The sequence below is a fragment of the Schistocerca cancellata genome, chromosome 9 (genome assembly GCF_023864275.1).
Source record: "Schistocerca cancellata isolate TAMUIC-IGC-003103 chromosome 9, iqSchCanc2.1, whole genome shotgun sequence".
Classification (NCBI taxonomy): Eukaryota; Metazoa; Arthropoda; class Insecta; order Orthoptera; family Acrididae; genus Schistocerca; species Schistocerca cancellata.
Window position 1 is genome coordinate 358,376,531 of NC_064634.1, and position 19,326 is coordinate 358,395,856.

The window sequence follows — 19,326 nt, forward strand, 5'->3', positions numbered from 1 at the left end:
TAAACCTTTCTGCCCTTAATTCTCTGCAGTCCAATGAAATAGCTTTTGTCTTTCCTGTGAATGTGTTTTTTCTTTTAGTTTTTCAAAGGCTAAACTTTATTTTTTGAATATTATGTTTTTAACTGTAGAGATAGATATTCTCCTTATTCTGTATATGACTTTAATGATATTGACTCTTCATTCACCATGTTCTGTAGATCCCATAAAGATGAAGAATCTTCAGGGATATGGAACGAGTCAAAGACAAGGAAATTAAATAAAATTATCTTTTTACTGGATTAACAATAAACTATCTCTATACTGGTTAATGCTATTCATTCTTATGTGATTTAAATTTAACTGAGTAACTCTTTATCTGGCAACTTTATAACAAACACTGCAACTTTTCAATACTTGGATCCAGGTATCCTGATAATTTTTAGAAAGAGTTGCTAATGAGGCATATTTCTGACTTTCTTTTGAATTCATCGGTATTCTGTGATTCTTGCTTTATGTAAGAAGAGACTTGAATGTCACCTCACCCAACTACAGAACTTCAATAGGAACTCTGTACAAAGAAACAAAGACTACATGAAAATTATTTTTGTATCTTGTTTTGTGACTGAGTAAATCACATTTTAACTGAAAATGATTTTCTATCAGCAATAAAAACCATTCAGGAGTAAATGTAATGGATGCGAGTGTAAGAATTCCAAGATCCTTAAAGAGGCTCCTGGAAGATGTCCCCAGTACCTCATCTCCTACCTTCCAAACTTTACATAAGTTCTCCTGCGTACCTTATGGGACAAAAACTCCTGTAACAAACACATCCAGGAGAACATTTGTGGAGTTTGGAAGGTAGGAGAGGGGCTATTGGTATAAGTAATGGGTCATGGGTTATGCTTAGGTAGCTCAGTTGGTAGACGAATTGCCTGTGAAAGGTGAAGTCCCCACACTGAAGATCCAGGATGGCACGCAATTTTAATCTGTCAGGAAGTTCCAGTATTTGAGTGTTTGAAATACATTTCAGTCATCAATATTACGTTGTTGATACTCATACCTGGAGTTTCCATTGTCTGATTAATATTACATGAGTTTTTATATTGTTTTCAATGTGGAAATATTCTTTTACTTATGAAACATGATCTTTACTTCCAGGTTTTAATGTTAGTCCTTTTTAAAATTATTGTGGATTTGTTTTCTGATGCAGCCTTGACTATCGCAATTTACCTGACATAGTCATAATGCACAAAGTGAATGTTCAGAAAATTTGTTGACTAGTTTCCTAAACATCTGGAAAATGCCACATAGGTGACTGCTTTCTGCAGCAGAAATACATAGAAACTAATATTATTGTTCCAGTTGTGGAACACTTGTCATAGACCGGAACTGGTTGTGCCAACATGCAAGAAGACACTAGCAGATCTTAAACTGGATTATGTTGACCTCTATCTTGTTCATTGGCCATTTGCATATAAGGTGAGTCAACTATTGATGCAATACCTAACCAAATATTGTAATTAATAACACTGACAAAGATGCTGTGACTTACCAAACGAGAAAGCACTGGTAGATAGACACAATAGAAAACACACAGACACACACAAATTTCAAGCTTTCACAACCCAAGGTTGCTTCATCGGGAAAGAGGGAAGGAGAGGGAAAGATGAAAGGATGTGGGTTTTAAGGGAGAGGGTAAGTAGTCATTCCAATCCCGGGCGTAAGTCTTTCCCCTCCCGGGATTGGAATGACTCCTTACCCTCTGCCTTAAAACCCAAATCCTTTCGTCTTTCCCTCTCCTTCCCTCTTTCCTGACGAGGCAACCATTGGTTGCGAAAGCTAGATTTTGTGTGTATGTTTGTGTTTGTCTGTGTGTCTATCGACCTGCCAGCGCTTTTGTTTGGTAACTCTCATCATCTTTCTTTTTAAATATATATATATATATATATATATATATATATATATATATATATATATATATATATATATATATATATATATATATATATAACTGTTGTCAGTTGGAAGCAAAGTCATGACAACTTCGTCAAAGTATGAAATAAAAATTTCTTTTATGTAAATGAGCAAATTTTTTTGGCATTAATTCTTATATGTGAAAGTGACTAAAATTGGTAATTTCTACATTGTGATTAAAAAAATAGGGCTACCTCTGTTCATATTGTATCCATTGGCTCATTCATAATGTGGTGTAGATCCTGTCAAGGAGGACAGACTTTAGGGATGTAGAAGTTACACATTAATACAGTGAACAGTTATAAACTGTAGTAATAATTAACTATTTTGAAACTGCTGGAAACTATTTGTGATTGACCAATACAAATTAAACAAGGGAGTGATATTACTCTGAATAAAGTAGCTGTCTTCTTAGTCTTTAAATAGTTGCTGTTTACCTCACATTGTTAGCTTAACTTTCCTATTTCTCAATGACTTAGCATGTTGCTCACTGAATACAGCCCAGAAACATTACATTCAACAGCAGGAAGTTCTACGAAAATAGTTTCAGAAGGCTTAACCAAATGCAAACCCATTGTAGAAGGCATGTGTCAACTTCCATTTAGTTCTACAATCTAGAAAAATGTCGTTAGTCGACAGTGCCAGTTTCCCTACATTAGACAAACTGGGAGATCAATCTGCACTAGGCTTAGAGAAAACCATATAATTTGGAGATTAAAGAAGCCAGATCCATCCTTTGCTGAACATTGCCCAATGAAAACCACAAATACATAATAGATGTAGAAGTCCTGCACATAGAGGGAGAAGGTGCAAAGTTCACTCAGTTAGAAATTTTAGAAATTAAGGAACAGTTGTGTGTATGCCCACATTTATTACTGAAAGAACACACATTCACCCCTTTCAGACAAATTCAACGCCTACATAGAACAAGAACCTTGGTGACCTCGTACATGTAACAAAAAATTCCATTCCTGTGCATAGCTCTATTTCAAGCATATGTTTAGTCATAGTAACTGTAAATGTTACTGTAATGAATTTTTTATTTGTCAAAATGTTAAACAGATGTAACTTCTACAGTTTAAATCAACACTTGATAGATTAAAAGGTTGAAATACTCATCTTCATTATTGGACAGGAATTTCTGCTTGAGAATTACGAATTTTTTAGGAATAAAGGAGATGGCTTACTGAAAGGCAGAAGTGTTGCATTGTCATTAGGTATACAAACAAAAGGTACAGAGCTTGGATAGCTTTTGGAATGCACTTCCTCATTCAAGCTTGTAGAAAAAACATGCACACAAACACACACAAACTCACTCACATGTACAGGTCTGTTTCCCTACATTGTGCTCAGTCAACGGCTAAAAAGTTTTTCCAGCTTTTGGGAAAAACGTGAACACACTCACTCACATGTATATGCTTGTTTCCTTACGTTGTGCTTAGTCAACTGCCAGCTCTTTCCTGGCTTATAGTGAGTGTACTGGGATGAGGTGGGGGTGTGGGGTGGGCTGGGGTGAGAGATGAAGAGAGGCGAGAGCCAGTGAGGGGTTGGGAGGAAGTGTCTAGTGGCTCATGGGGAGCAATTTAGCTGGGAGTGCAGTTAGAGGCGGCAGGTGGCAAACAGATGGGAGGGAATGTGAGTTCATAGACTAGGACGTGAGATAACAGCACACAACTAGCTGATGTGGGGACACAAATTGGATGGGCATACTGGAGCAGGGAATTATGTGCACATGTGTGCGCGCGCGCGCACACACACACACACACACACACACACACACACACACACACACACACACACACACACACACATACACACATACACTATTGTGTGGGGAATGTGAGTGAGTGAGTGTGTGTGTGTTTGTGTGCATGTTTTTCTGATAAAATTGAGAAAGGAAGTCCGTTCCAAAAGATAGCCCAGCTCTGTACCTTTTGTTTGCATACCTATCGATGACACAGCACTTCTGCCTTTGGGTGAGTTGTCTCCTGAATAACAAGCTCATCTTTGTTAGACACTTGTCTCTGTGATCAGTTATGTAGTAGAAAATTGTCTGAAACCTAGATCATACAGTAATAATGAAGTTTGTGAAACAAGGTGAAAAAAGTGTTTAATTCAGTTAATACAATGTACAACATTTCACCAAGAAACCACAGTTGAATCAACTAAAATAACTGTATATACTTCTCATTGAATAAAAAACACAGTGATCCTATATTTAAAATTAAAGATAATGTATCAGAATGAGTAATATCAAATTCTTGGGGTTGAGTGTAAGTAGAAATGGACAGAACATGTGAGGGTTTTGGCAAACATTATCCATAGTATGTTATGCTCTGCAGATCCTTGCACCAGTGTGCAATATTTCATGCCTCAAAGTGAGCTATTTTTCATATATGCATTTAGTCCTCAGTTTTGGGATGACATTTGGGGAACAAGTGCTGGTAACATACAAACTGTCTTAAAGGGACAGACAAGGCATGTATGAAGAATAACAAATGGTAGCAATAGGGCCTGTTTGTACTAATTTATTCAAGAGGCTAGAAATTCTGACTGTCTCAAGTGAATACACCCTCCTCACTACAATGTACATAAGAAGAAGTCTTCATTTGTATACTAAAAACAATTAAATGCATAATATGAAACTAGATCCAGCCACTACATATACCTGAACAGGAAAAACAAGTCAGAAACACTAGAATAGTATGCTATACGAAGACCTAAAACTGTACAAAAGGCTGCCACAGGAAATTAAAGGTGTAAATGAACTCAATATGCTTTAGAGAAAAGGGCTAATTAGGAATGAAATTAAGTAGGGAAGTCACCCAGGACCAGGACTAACATGGACATAACTGTATGACAGCACAGTAAATGGAGATCAGCAGTTAAATGCCAGCATAACATTTTAGAAAACTTGAGATATCAGGGTTGCCACATGTTTTCCTAAGTGTAATTCTCTGATATTTCCATGATTTCCAGACAAGTTTTAGCATTTTTCCCTGACATATTTTGAGATCTCAAGGGTAAGTTAAGATCTAAGTTGACAATATATCTATCTTAGCACCTGTGATACAAGAAACAATAGTGTAAACAAGGAAATATCTAAAATAACTTGCAAGTATATGGCATTTCCTGATGTGAGCAATGACCTTAATACTTACATCAACATCTTTTGTAATGAACTGTTTTTAGATGGAGAAAGCAAGCCTGATTGGATTTGTGACAATATTATGAAAAGGGAAGTTGCTACTCACTATATAGCGGAGATGCTGAGTCACAGATAGGCACAACAAAAAGACTGTCACAGATAAGGCTTTCAGCCAGTAAGGTCTGCATTAACAATGGACAACACACACACAACTGCAGTCTCAGGCAACACACTGCAGTGTGGAAAGCTTTATTTGTGACAATCTTTTTGTTGTGCCTATCTGCGACTCAGCATCTCCACTATATGGTGAGCAGCAACTTTACTTTTCACAAAATTGTTACATTCCATTCTGAATTTTCCATTGTATGATGGGATATGCGTTTCATTAAGACCACTGATATTATGTTATTTCAATAAACGAAAGACATTTGCTGACAAAAATATTCATTTCCTTGGAATTCCAAGACAGATTTAAAATCCCTTCACTGATTTAAGAAATATCTTCAGAAAAAAGTAGGCCTCTTGAAAGAAGTGTGTAAGACAGGGAAGAATTGTGTACATCAACACTGTAGATGACAGCCAATATGTTGGTTCTACTATGTTTGTTGTTTTTGGTTATTACCCACTGTGTTATATCTACTATTTTACAGGTGTTGTGTGGTTTTTCTTTTTTTTTAAATATGTGATACATAGCATACAAACTCCCAGCAACTGACAAAATTTTCTTCTTCTTATTGTCCATACTTTCTAACATAGAAACTACTTTTAAACTGCCAAAATTTTTTTAGAACAAATAAAATGTCTATAAAACGCCACACTGTATAACGTACTTATGGTGAGACAGTCGTAATTCCTGAAATCCAATGCTGATGGTCTGTGGATTGCTGAGGAGCACTGTGTGGATAAACCATGCAAATCCAGTGTATTATGCCACACATAAACAGACCTGGCCTGTGGGCAGGTTGGTGAGACTAGTCCAACGGGCAGGGCCTGCACGTAGTGGGAGCTGAATGGCTTCAGATTGGCAGGCCTGACTCAATACATATACACTCAGAAATGGCCTCCGGTTTTGACCTGTTGGGGAAATCCACTAATGTGGCCAGCTATTCATGAGCCATAGACAGCATGTTGATGAAATGAGAGCATGGTGATCAGTCCATACAACAGAAAACTTGATACTCTGAGAATCAATAATACTGAGGGTAGGTAGCAACTCACCATAAACATGATTGTTGAACCACAGACAAGCATGTAGAAAAGTCAATCACACTCTCACAACTAAATTTTCAGCCATAGCTTTTGTCAGAAAACAAAAGCACACAAATAATCACTCAGACACAACTCATGCAAGTATGACCACTGTCTCCAGCCACTGTGTCTACAGTCTCTGAGAATCAGATCCAAACAAATGACCTCTCATGCCTTCCTGCCTCTTGTTGGCAGGTGTTAGGCTAGCTGCAAGAATTGGTGGCAGCACTGACTGCAAGCTGGGGGGAGTGGTATGAAGGGGAGAAGCAACAGGAATGAGGGAGTTGGGAAGCAGTGCATGTATTCAGCTGCAACCAGCCAGTGATGATGTATGACACCTTGATAAACAAACCATTTCATTTCCTGAGACAAAATGAGATTTTTCCAGTGTTTTTCCCAAATTTCCATGATTTCCCTGATATGTTTGAAATTCCCTGAATATTACCTGATTTCCAGAACCTGTGGTAACCCTGGATATTAAAGATTTAGAGAGAGTAATTAACAAATCAATGATAAGGAAAGGGACTCTCTGTTCCAGGAAATACATTTGTTTTCTTTCCTGTGATTAAACATGGAAAAAAATTCATCAATGTACCTATTGTCAGAACTGGGTTCAACAATGACTTATTTACATGACAGACTGCTCTAACAAACCATTATACAAAAATCATAATAAAGGAAAAAGCCACACGGATTCCCCATGGCTGTAGTTTTCATCTGTATGTATTTAATATATAACCCACTTTTGTGATTAATTGAGTTGTTTCATAAATTTCATAACAGATGATATATACTCATTGCATATTGTGGCACTGTTTCTTTCTTTCATCTTTTTGTTTTGTCTGTGTGTGGTGTATGGCGGACAGGCATATGTTAAAAAATGAGTTATTCAAACCAAATATAATATGCCTTGCCATTTAACTTTCATAACCAAATGCTACTGATTTAACAGGAAGGGGATGAATTTTATCCTGCAGAGAATGGCATTGCAATTACTACTGATATTGATTATTTGGATACGTGGAAACAAATGGAAGAGTGTGTCAACTTAGGTCTGGCGAAAAGCATTGGTGTATCCAACTTCAATAGCAAACAACTCAGCAGATTACTTGAAGCAGCTACTATCAAGCCTGTTATAAATCAGGTAATAGTATTATAGCATCTCTTGCATCTTCTGCACAGTTCCATACAGAAAAATATATATTGCTTGTTTACAGAACTTGTCCTCTTAGACAATAATTCTTCATGATGTTGAGCAGTCCATGACTGCAAATAATACTTTTGCTAACATTGCAGGAATGGATAAAGCTGTGAAAAAATATAATAAATGATTATTTATACTATTTACACATTTTTTTTTTACTTTAGGCCACTGTGGAGAATATGTTACTACTCAACACAATATAGAATTTTCTGAAAAGTAAATAAGATTTGGCTTCCAGGCTTATGCATTGAATTCATTCATGTGTTAATAGAATGCATACTCTGCTGCAGCCTGATACTTGTTGAAGGAACAAATGAAATAACATTTGCATGATAATGCAAATTGATGGTTTCTTAGCAAATTGATGGTTTCTTAGCTTTCAAAATACATCAGCTTCAGCTTTGATACTATTGTTGCTGATACTACAGCAATGCAATAATTAAATCTATCCCCCAGGGCTAGATATAATGTATGTATGTGTAAAGTTTCTTTTGTTATTTATGACAGATAAGGAATACCAGTAATCAAATTTGCTGTCATGGGAAAAGATGTTATAATAATGGCAGAAGTTTCCCAAATTCAACTATAAGTAATATCAGTAATAGTAACCAAGAAGTTACCAGTTTGAATACGATGCATATTGGGACAGAACATGTCATCTTATTCTGTGAGAAGTTTTCAATTAATTATTGTGATTTGTTTGAGAGTTATAAAACAAAGTTACAGAACATTTCTTGGAAACTGGCCAAACTGTAAATAAATTTAATACCTGACATAAAAATAGCACATTTGGCCTGAATGTAATACGGATATTTGCCTTTAAATTCCACCTGTAACGTAATAATTTTTGTCATTTTGTAACCACACTCTCCCCAATAATTCATAGATACAAAAATGTAGGAAATTTGTTTTTAATTTTTGTTGCACAGATTGATAATCTAGTGCAACTAGAATGCATGGGTGAGAATGATAGATCAATGTATTTAAAAATTTCTCATCTGTTTGTATATCGATCTTGAAATCTTGATTGTTGCCTAGAGGGTACATCAAGCTGATTTTTTTAGAAAAGAACACAATTAAGATGAAATGTATAAGCACATCCTTTCATGTATTGTCTCCATGTCACATTCACCATTAGTTGTATATTTTCATATTAACTAGGTTACCTTCAAAGTGACTACATATTTTTCCATCATACAGGATCTAACCATCACACCATGATACGTCCCAATTGACTCAACATAAGCTGCTACAAGAGAGTAGTAACTCACATGCATTTTTTAGAAAAACCAAGAACAAATAACCTGCTTGTGAAGATAAAGAAATATAATAACTTATCTGCACAACATAGTACTGTATGAGAACTGAACTGTGTGACTAGCTCCATAGGACTATCCCATGTGGGTTTCTGGGACTTACTTAACCAAAGACATCCATACAAAACAACTGATTTAGAAACTGCTTACAAAGACCAAAATGTAAACTGCAATCTGTATTTTGCACAGCTGAAATAGAAACCCATGTGCCTCTGTGGAATGTAAATTAGGAACCAAATTTCTGCCTTGCATGTGGTATTGTTATGTGAGGCTGTTAGCATTGCAGTTTTATCTCCGATGGTTGATGGTACCAGTTCAGTTCACTCTGTGACTCGAGTGTGTTATGTCATGTATCCTCATACGTTTCAACTTGCTGTAAAATAAAGAGTGTTGTGTGCTCTGTATTACTGTATCTTCTATCATTTACTATCACTAAGTACTGGAGTTCCACACTGGTAACCCTGAACTTTGAGTGAATGCTAAACTAGTGCAAATTTCTCGACAATGTGGCCCTCACACATTGATTGTGTTATGCAGACAATGAAATTTCATCGCTCTCTTGCATCTCTCACTATTAAAAGACATGAACAGGGCTCCGTATGTTGCCCAAGTGATTAAAAGGGAGAATGACACTTCTTCACATTGCAGCCTCATTGCAAATTGCAGGTGCACAACAACACAATGCAATTGACAATCTGCCTCTTGACTTTGTTACGAACTCTACCAGCGTAATATTTACCCCTGCAGTCTCTCAAAATTTTCATGACCTGGACTATTGAGCCATACTGACCACGTCACAGCTGTTATTGCATGTACCAGACATGTGTCTGCCCGATACGCATTCTGTCTCGTCCCTGCCCCCGACATGACATCCGCTCTCTAATCCATGCAGCTGCCTGCATTACCAGCCACCATCCACTTGCAGTTCTACCTGTGATGTGTGGCCATATTCCAACCACAATATCAAACGAAACAGTTGACTGCTTCATGGTTCAATCTACCATCGTTTGAGAGATAACCAACACCTGTGGTTTGCAATCATTGAAAGCATATTCACCACCAACACCAGACAACATGAACTACGTCACTGTGTATGGACAAGTATGGGACCACCAAATCAACGCTGTAGTGAGGCCTCTGCTGTATTCCTGATGAGCAGCTACATCAGATACTTTACAACCAACATTTACAGGAGGGGACCTCCTCAAACTGTGGTAGTGTTCTTCACAGTAAATTAGACCTGTGCATCAAGCCTGATAAGGCACTGTGGATGATGTGGATCATCATGCTCCCATCCCAGGTGCAGATGACTTTACTTGCCACTAGTAACCAGTCTCCTTATGCCTGCCTTTCCATGGCTAACCACATTTTCACAATTTCTTGATATAGGTACAGCATCTACAAAGCTCCTAACAGTGGTATACACATGCATGCTCCACTGCCATGTGTGTGACCTCTTGCTACCACCAACAGTCACCGAGCACTCCCGGCCCCACCAACTCTGACATCACAGCAGCCATCACCTCCTGTGTTTACAAAACAAATTTAGCTCCAGATGTCACTCTTGATACATCAGCAGCCACGCACATGCAGTCTTGCCTCTGTTGGTACAATGGCTGCTTTGGCACATCTCTGTCATCAACCTAGTGATTATCCAATCTGGCCTCATGGCCTGCAGGAGTCTCCCGAAGCTGTGGACAATGTGTATGCTGCCTTGACACACACAAAGTCACCACCTGCCAACCAGCTTCTTATGTCACTCTGAACAACAGTCTGTAGATCCTTGAACACATTAGAGGATTATATTTCCTGGTTGGCACCAGATTGCAGGTCAGCACAGCACCTCACATGGCTATGTCGGCAGCTTCGCACCTTTTCTCGATAGCTGCTAATGGTTCTACTATCGCTGTTAGGGATATCCAGATATAGACTCCAGACATTGGCTTTGCTACACCCTTCACATTGTCATTCATCATCACTGATGTTATGGAAGTGGTCCTGAGGCCTTTCACCTTGTCCCCTTACAGCATGCAAACAAGCTCACCTACATGCCTCCTGACTGGACTGCTGACAGCACATGCATCCTGGCTGCCTCACTACCCAAATGTGCCAATGCTACCTGATACCTCAAGTTTCCTGACGCGGTGGTACCCACCTCACTGTTTACCCAAGTCAGTACATTGTCTGCCACTTATGCCATCCCCACTCCTTCTTGTCTGCTGTCATCCACAGTGTGCTCACACTGCCACTACTCACCTTCCCCACCCCCGTGCCTGTACCAGAGGATGCTTGCTGTGCTGCATCCATGCCTGTGCAGCATCCACCCACCTCTCTGCACCTGGCAGAACAGCCTCATCCACACTGAGTCCATGCCTGTGCAGTACGCCACTGCCCAGATGCATCCAGCACTGCCTGCCATGCTGTGACAGAACCTCCTCAGCTCATTGACTGTGCTGCACATGCACATGCACTGGCCTTGCTTGGGCAGTCCAGCTCCAGTCTGCAGCTACCATCTGATGTCGCCCCCTTTTGGGCTGAGCCAGTACCTGCATGTGGTGCTGTCTGATACACCATGCCTGAACCTCTGCAGCTCACTGATCACATCATGCTCACACAAGTCTTGCTTGGGCAACCTGGCTCCAGCCAACAGCTGAAGTCTGACATTATTTCTGCTGCTTGGGACTCCCACCTCCATGCAGTCCATGCTGACAAGCTCTCAATCAATGGCTCTACCCTGTATGATCTTTTTATCTTGTCAGCCATCAACAATGGATTGGTGCACCACATTAACAATACACTCAGCCCAATGGTTAGTCAGCACCCCAGACATCTACACCCTGACCACCCCCAGATGGCGAAGGAAGTGGTGGATGAGTTGTTACTAGCAGGCATTGTTTGTCTATCAGATAGCAACTGGCCCTCACCCATCTGCCTCCTCCCTAAGAAGAACGGCTCGGCCAGTCTTTGTGGGGCTATTGTGCCTTGAATGCTTGCATCATCATGGACAACTAACCAGTCTGTAATATCCAAGACTCCACACACTACCTCGCCAGTCCTAAAGTGTTCAGTCCTATACAAAGATGACATTCACAAGACTGCCATAACAACATCTTAAATTGTTTGAGTTCCTTTTTGTGCCTTACAGACTAAAAAATGCTGCACAAACCTGGCAATGCTTTATAGATAGCCTGATTTTTAAAATTTCTTTTTATTATGCATATCTGGACGATATTCTCATTTTTTCATCAAACATGGCCTCACACTCTGCCCACCTCAAACAAGTTCTTAGCTCTCTCAAAACTAACAGTGTAGTGATCAACACTGACAAATGTCAACTCCATCAGATGCATGTCATCTTCATGGTCCACATTGTTAATGCTTCTGGCATCCACCCAGTTCCAGAGTGCACAGGGCTGATTTATGACCTACCACCAACATCTGACTACCATGAACTGCACTGTTTCCTCAGGACAGTTAGTTTCTATCACCATCACTTTCTCCATGTCACCACCATGCATGTAACCTTAACACAGACCGTCAAGGCAAAGATACAAACAGTCACAGGAAGCTCACATGGATCACGGACATGCAATGTGTCTCTCAAGTGATCATGGACAGTCTGGTTCGGGCAACTAATTTAGCTCACCCAATTCCAGGATCTCCCATGTCCACCACTGTTGACACTAGAGATTTAGCAATAGGAGCTGTTCTTCAACAAGAGGTCAATGGCTCCAGTCAACCCTTGTGGTTCTTCTCCCATAAGCTGACCAAGGCACAGTGCACATGGTTGGCTTACAACCAAGAGCTAAGCCCCTTTATGAGGCAGTATTTCATAGAAGATATTGAAGAGCACCCATTATCATTCAAAGTGACCACAGCCCCTAGCTAATGCCTTTCATTGCCCACCTAAGGATGAATGCCTCTGCCATTACTATCACCTCAAATACATTGTGCAATTCACAATGGATGTCCATCATGTGAGGGGTGCAGGTGATGTACTCACTGACTACTAGTCGCACATTGGCATCATCTTGGCCATGATTGATTTTCACAAGCTCACACAGGCTCAGCAGAATGACCCTCAGCTTCAGAACTTCCTGAATGATGCCTCCTTCACCTTTATCATTGAGCCAAAGTTTATCCCCAGTTCAACTAGCCGTGTCCTCTGCAACACATCGCAGGGATCCACATGCCCACTTGCCCAACAAGAATTCTGCAGAATTATTTTCAACCTTGTCAATCCTGGTTTCAAACCTACTACTCACCTTATAACTCAGCAATATGTTTAGCCCCATATTAAGTGAGACTACTAGTTGTGGACAGGGCTTGTGTACTGCGTCAGTGATGTAAAACCAACCGGCACACTCACGCTCCACTAGGTACCTTACAGATACCAAAGGATTGCTTCCAACACATTCATGTGGACCTGGTTGGCTCCTTTGGAGCATCTGACAACTACCGCTACCTCCTCTCCATTGTTGACAGGGTAACACACTGGGGAGAGGCTACCCCATCCAAGACATAGTGCTGAAACAGTTTCCAAAGCTCTTGTGTATACCTGAATCATGTATTTTGGCTACCCTACCTCAATAACCAGGGGCAAGGTAGGCAAACAGACTCCTTGCTGTTTGCTGAACTCTGTAAACTATGTGCCATGGGGGGGGGGGGGGGGGGGGCTGGTCTGACGCACTCTCATGGTTGCTGCTCAGTATCTGCACAGTGCATAAACAAGACGTCAGTGCCTCACTAGCTGTGATTTTATATGGTGAGTCACTATCTCCCCCCTGTAATTTTGTCTCTTCTGACCACCCACCTTGCTTTCTGCTTTGGTTAACAGCATCTGGCATCACATTGCCAACCTTCATGTCCCCCATCCTCCGCCCTCCCTTGATAACATTTTGCTGTGTGACAATGCTGTCCACACGGCACACCAGCCCACATTCTCGGACCCATGTACAGTTCTCCAACATGACCCCAACACTTATTACAGTCTCCTTAATGACAAGCCAGTCACAGTCTCCATTAACTGACCAATATCTCATTGACAAGCCACCTTATACAGACTCCACCCTCATGGTGGTCCCCCCCCCTCCTGCCCCCCTCACTACCCCTGACCCTCTTCCCCTTGCAACTCCATCCTTTCCAGGCTCTACTCAATGTCTCCTGCTTCTGGCTGGAGAAACTTAGCCTCATGGTTACAGACAAGGAGCTGGTAGTTACAGGAATCCCTGCTGATAGCATGGACTCACCTGAGATCACAGTACATCATTTCCGGGAAGTTCTCACTTTTATATAAGAAACTATCAGCTGCAATCAAGGCTGATAGTTTCTTATATATTAGATTATCACGATTGCTGACTGGGCTGCAATGTTGAAAGTACTAAAAGTTTTCACTGTACCTGATAATGTCAACCCTACAACTCTGCAGCTCATTTCACCAATAACGGCTGCTGGGCCATCACCACTTCCGCCCTCCCTCTCCGAATAGAGAGCTCCTCAAGGACCAACCTGACACACATACACACAGCAGCAGATATGTCTTCCCCACCTCCCCTTCCCAAGCTCACCCATGTGGTCCACACCATTCAAGCAACTGCCAGTTTCTGTGACTATCATATCTACACCCTGCACCAGCCTTTCCAACATTTTGGCCTCCCACTTGGTCATCACCTACACACCATGCTACTGGGGATGGTGGGGCACTGTGGGAATGTTAGCACTGCCAGAGAAAATGACTTGTAGTTTATCTGTGACCCTTGGCAGTAGCAGATCAGTTTGCTCTGTAACTCGAGTGTGTTATGTCATGTATCCCTGTATGTATCGAGTTTCTATTAAATAAAGTGTGATGTGAACTCCACATCACAGTGTCATCTACCATTCACTATCATTACATAGCCGAGTTTCACACTTAGTTATTATTTGAGTGATTTACAAGATGGCAAATTATGGTGCTTTTGAAAATCATATCTGTTCTGGTTTATTTTTACTATAGCAGATTGTCAGGATTACTATTTTCCTGGGATTTCATGTTTTTCAAATTTTAATGTAAAAACATTATTCTTAAAAAGATAAAAAACAAGAACTGATAGAAACTGCAGTAGCTTTAAAGTACTTTATTGTATTTAGTTCTTCTCCAAAAACAATGTATGGCATATTTTCAAACTAATTCTGCTCAAGAAAGAATTGTCTCAAAAAGTCATTTTGTTTAAAAATCTTGGTTCATTAAAATTTGACATTGAAATATTGAGTACTTGAAATGTCTATAATCAAATAAAACATCAAATTCTACTTTCATTGTTACAGATTGAGTGCCATCCTTATCTGAACCAGAAGAAGTTGATAGAGTTTTGCAAACAAAGGGATATAGTAGTAACAGCCTACAGTCCTCTTGCAAATCCATCTATGACAATGCCAGGAGGGGGGTTACCTCTCTTACAAAATCCAAAGCTGAAACTTCTTGCAGCCAAATACAAGAAGACAGTAGCCCAAGTTGTTCTTAGATATGTGGTAAGAAATAATATCTGCAGAAGGAATTAAATATAAGAATAAGAATTCACAAACATCATCTATATTTTGTTGCTGCCATTTACATTCAAAATCAAATAATTGAAATGCCAACATCATCTATTCAATATTCATTTTGTCTGTGGAAAGAGAGGTTCCCCATATCTTATATGTGTTTATTATTAGCATGCCAACAATTTGATTGTTTATTCCCAAGAAGCTATCAGTCCTACATGCAAGTATCAACTTATTCCTCACATTTCATTGATCACCATTTCACTTAAACTTTGGACTGAAATAGGTGGAAAAGTATTATTAACTGTAGTAAAATCACACAGATGAGATAATTCTCATGGCTACAAGCACAGTTTGTGGTTATGCAAAAATAGGAAAATGATACAAATGTAAAAGAGACATTGTAACTGTATGTTAATCATTTACATACATAAATCATAAGAAACAAACATTCAAGAGGTGGGGTAGTCTTTCCATAACAGTGATTAAAGTGCATAAATATAGTGGTCCAATTATGACATATCACATCAACTGTTCTGTTTCTTAGGGCAGTGACAAGGATCTAGTGAGGCTAGTACATAAAGTAAAACCAAGGAGTAACTATGAAACTAGAGAGAAAAATCACTTATTTCCACATTTACTAAGATCTTTGAGTCAGTGGTGCTGGCCCAGTGTAGTACCTTCTTGACAAGAAACAATCTTCTAGCATAACACAACATTTAATTCAAAATATTGCAAAAACACAATTGTTATAGAATTCTTACACAAAGTTTATTTCTATGTAGATGAAGGGTGGAATAGAGTGGGCATATTTTAATACCTCACATAGGCATTTGACCTGGCCAATCATGCACTGCTCTCAGACAAACTGAAAGCATGCACTATTGGACACACATTGCTTGAGTTTCTGTCCTACCTTATCTTTTCTTAAAAAAGAAAATTATATATATAATGCAAGACTCAATACTGAGATTTTCTTTTAACCTTACACATAACATTGTAATGCCTATGTAATTACTTATACAAATTACACATCCCTGTTTTTTTATGGTGACAATGAGGAGGTAACACATGTTTCAGTACATGGTGCTAAGCTGTGACTATAATATTTTAAAACCATTCAAAGCAAGAAAGTCATAGTTCAGGTCTATAAATAATGTATGTGGAATTTTGTGTACAGATAAAAAACTAATTGATGTAAATCTTTGATGGGAAAATGTTATGTGTAGAAAAATAAGCAATAAATTATTCTTGCTTAGGCAGCTGTCCAGAATCATGTCTAATACATCACTGAAACCAATATACTATGTAATAATTTTCCCATTTACAAATTACTGGATAGAACAGTAGATTTGGACAGAATACAGGTGTTACATAATAGGGTTGTTCTGTGCATGCCAAACCCGGCCGAGGTGGCCAAGCAGCTCTAGGCGCTACAGTCTGTAACCACGCGACCACTACGGTTGCAGGTTCGAATCCTGCCTCGGGCATGGATGTGTGTGATGTCCTTAGGTTATTTAGGTATAATTCTAAGTTCTAGGGGACTGATGACCTCAGAAGTCAAGTCCCATAGTGCTCAGAGCCATTTGAACCATTTTTTTGCATGCCAAAGTGATATTCCACCATTCATCCAGTCTATGCATGGCCTAGTCCATCATTGTGCCACACTTACTCTTAACCCCATACTACATGGGTCATATCATGGTGGAAGACCTAGGTCTGATAAACCCACCTAGCAGATTTTTCTCCTGTCCAGCCACAGGCAAATCTCAAACATGACATATTTTATTTATTTATTTATTTATTTATTGGTCTGTTTCATCATTTTTGTACATAGTTATAAAGTGATATTGGACAAATCAATTTTTGTGAAATGATCAGTTGAGAAACGTGAATTTATGTGAAGATTATGAATTCTATATCCACTTAAACATGAATAAGTTTACATACATAAAACTGTGAGCAAATGTATACATACAGGTTAATGTCTTCATGCTCTTCCCAAGAACTTGTATCAGTTTTCTGATTAAAAAAGCAACAGGATTTTTACATCATTGTGTTGATTATAGCTTACAATTTTCTTGTAAAAGGGAACAAATTTACATTAAATCATGACACTTTTCTTATGAATTAATAACAATTACTCTAAATAATCGTAAAAGTGGAGTAATACTTTCAGTTTTTGTGGGGTGTTCATGATTTGTTTACAGCTTTTGCACTTGTACAAATGGTACAGATTTAAAGATTAGAAAATATTTACAATTTATATGACATTCACCAACACTGATTATGTTACTGAAGTATTCTACAGGAACTCATCCAGATTTTAGAAAGCAGCTAGCTGCTATATAGTATAAGACTGTACATATTCATCAACACTATAATATGATTATTTAAAAAATACATTTTTAGAACCATTTTAAAATTCCTTAAAGTTTTGTGTATCTCAATGTGGTGTGGTAACTTATTGTAAACTTTTTGCTCTGCTAGTAGGGACCCATCCTGTCTAAGTTTTGTTTTTTGGATATTCACTGTGCAGTTCCATTTTCTGTCATGCATTGTACTTATGAAGTTTCATTTTTTGTACTAGTTGGTCTTCAGTGACCATTATTTTTTTAATGAAACATGTAACTTCCAAAGTGTATAAGCAAGGTAGTGGAAGAATTTGTAGTTTCTTAAATAGTGTCCTGCATGATCTTCTAGTAGCTGCATTTCCTATGGTCCTTATAATTCTTTTTTGGACAATAAAGCAATTTCTGCTGGCAGGTGAGTTGCCCCCAAAAAATTATGCCATAACTCAACACCTGTGTGTAATGTATATTTTTTTATCTTTGTTGTGTCATGCAGCCAGAAAGAATTTTCATGGTACTTAATTTCTTATTGATGAAGCTTACATGTTTGCTCGACTTTAGGTTTTCTTGGATCCATATTCCAAGAAATTTAGTACTGCTTACATTTACTAATTTTTTACCAGATAACATTATGACAGGGCTTGAGAAGTTTATTCCTTGTGTTGTATGTAAATGCACAGTCACTGCCTTTTCTGCGTTTATGGTAAGACTGTTTCTGGAGAACCTATCAGTTATGTGTAACATGGGTACTTTGATTTCATTCTCCAATTCATCTACAGTCTTCCCTTTTTCAGATGTTGATGTCATTTGCAAATTTTATATGTGTCTGGGAAGAGTTTGTTGACTCTACATCATTTATAATATCAAAGATGGTTTCTGTGAACCTACATTTATAGAAACCGTGCTGTGATTTTGAGAAGTTATTATCATCTATAAAATGAATCAGCCTCTCATAAAATATATTTTTCTAGTACAGGGTGTCCCAAAAAGAATGACCCGATTTTAAATAGAATTATTTATTAGGAAGGAGGGCTTAACACTAACAAATTGCATACTAAATTACTCTGAAAAGACAGAAGTTTATAAAAATCCATCATAAATGAAGATGGTATCTGTTCCCAAAAGAACAGGTACCTTTGATGACCATGCAGCTTCTCTAAAATGAAATGATAATTAAATTGAAAACCTTAGCTGCCAACAGACGTTGTTGATATACATCAATAGGGACAGCTGAAAATGTGTGCCCTGTCTGGGACTTGAACCCGGGATCTCCTGCTTACATGGCAGATGCTCTATCCATCTGAACCACTGAGGGCACAGAGGATAGTACAACTGCAGGGACAAACATTTTCAGCTGTCCCCATTGATGTATATCAACAACATCTGTTGGCAGCTAAGGGTTTCGATTTAATTATCATTTCATTCTAGAGGAGCTGCATGGCCACCAATGGTATCTGTTCTTTTGGTAACAGATACCATCTTCATATATTGAACATTTATGATGGATTTTTATAAACTTCTGTCTCGGTGGCTCAGGTGGATAGAGTGTCTGCCATGTAAGCAGGAGATCCCAGGTTCAAGTCCCAG

At 38.8% G+C, this 19,326-nt stretch overlaps 1 protein-coding gene across 1 annotated transcript in view; it reads left to right on the plus strand.

Annotated features, from left to right (window-relative positions):
- LOC126100141 (aldo-keto reductase family 1 member B1-like) overlaps window positions 1-19,326 on the plus strand; it is a 103,035-nt gene that overhangs the window by 70,528 nt on the left and 13,181 nt on the right. Inside the window, exons 3-5 of the mRNA XM_049910681.1 lie at window positions 1,342-1,458; window positions 7,302-7,493; window positions 15,173-15,376. Coding sequence (XP_049766638.1) covers window positions 1,342-1,458; window positions 7,302-7,493; window positions 15,173-15,376 — 513 coding nt within the window. The remainder of the gene's footprint in view (window positions 1-1,341; window positions 1,459-7,301; window positions 7,494-15,172; window positions 15,377-19,326) is intronic.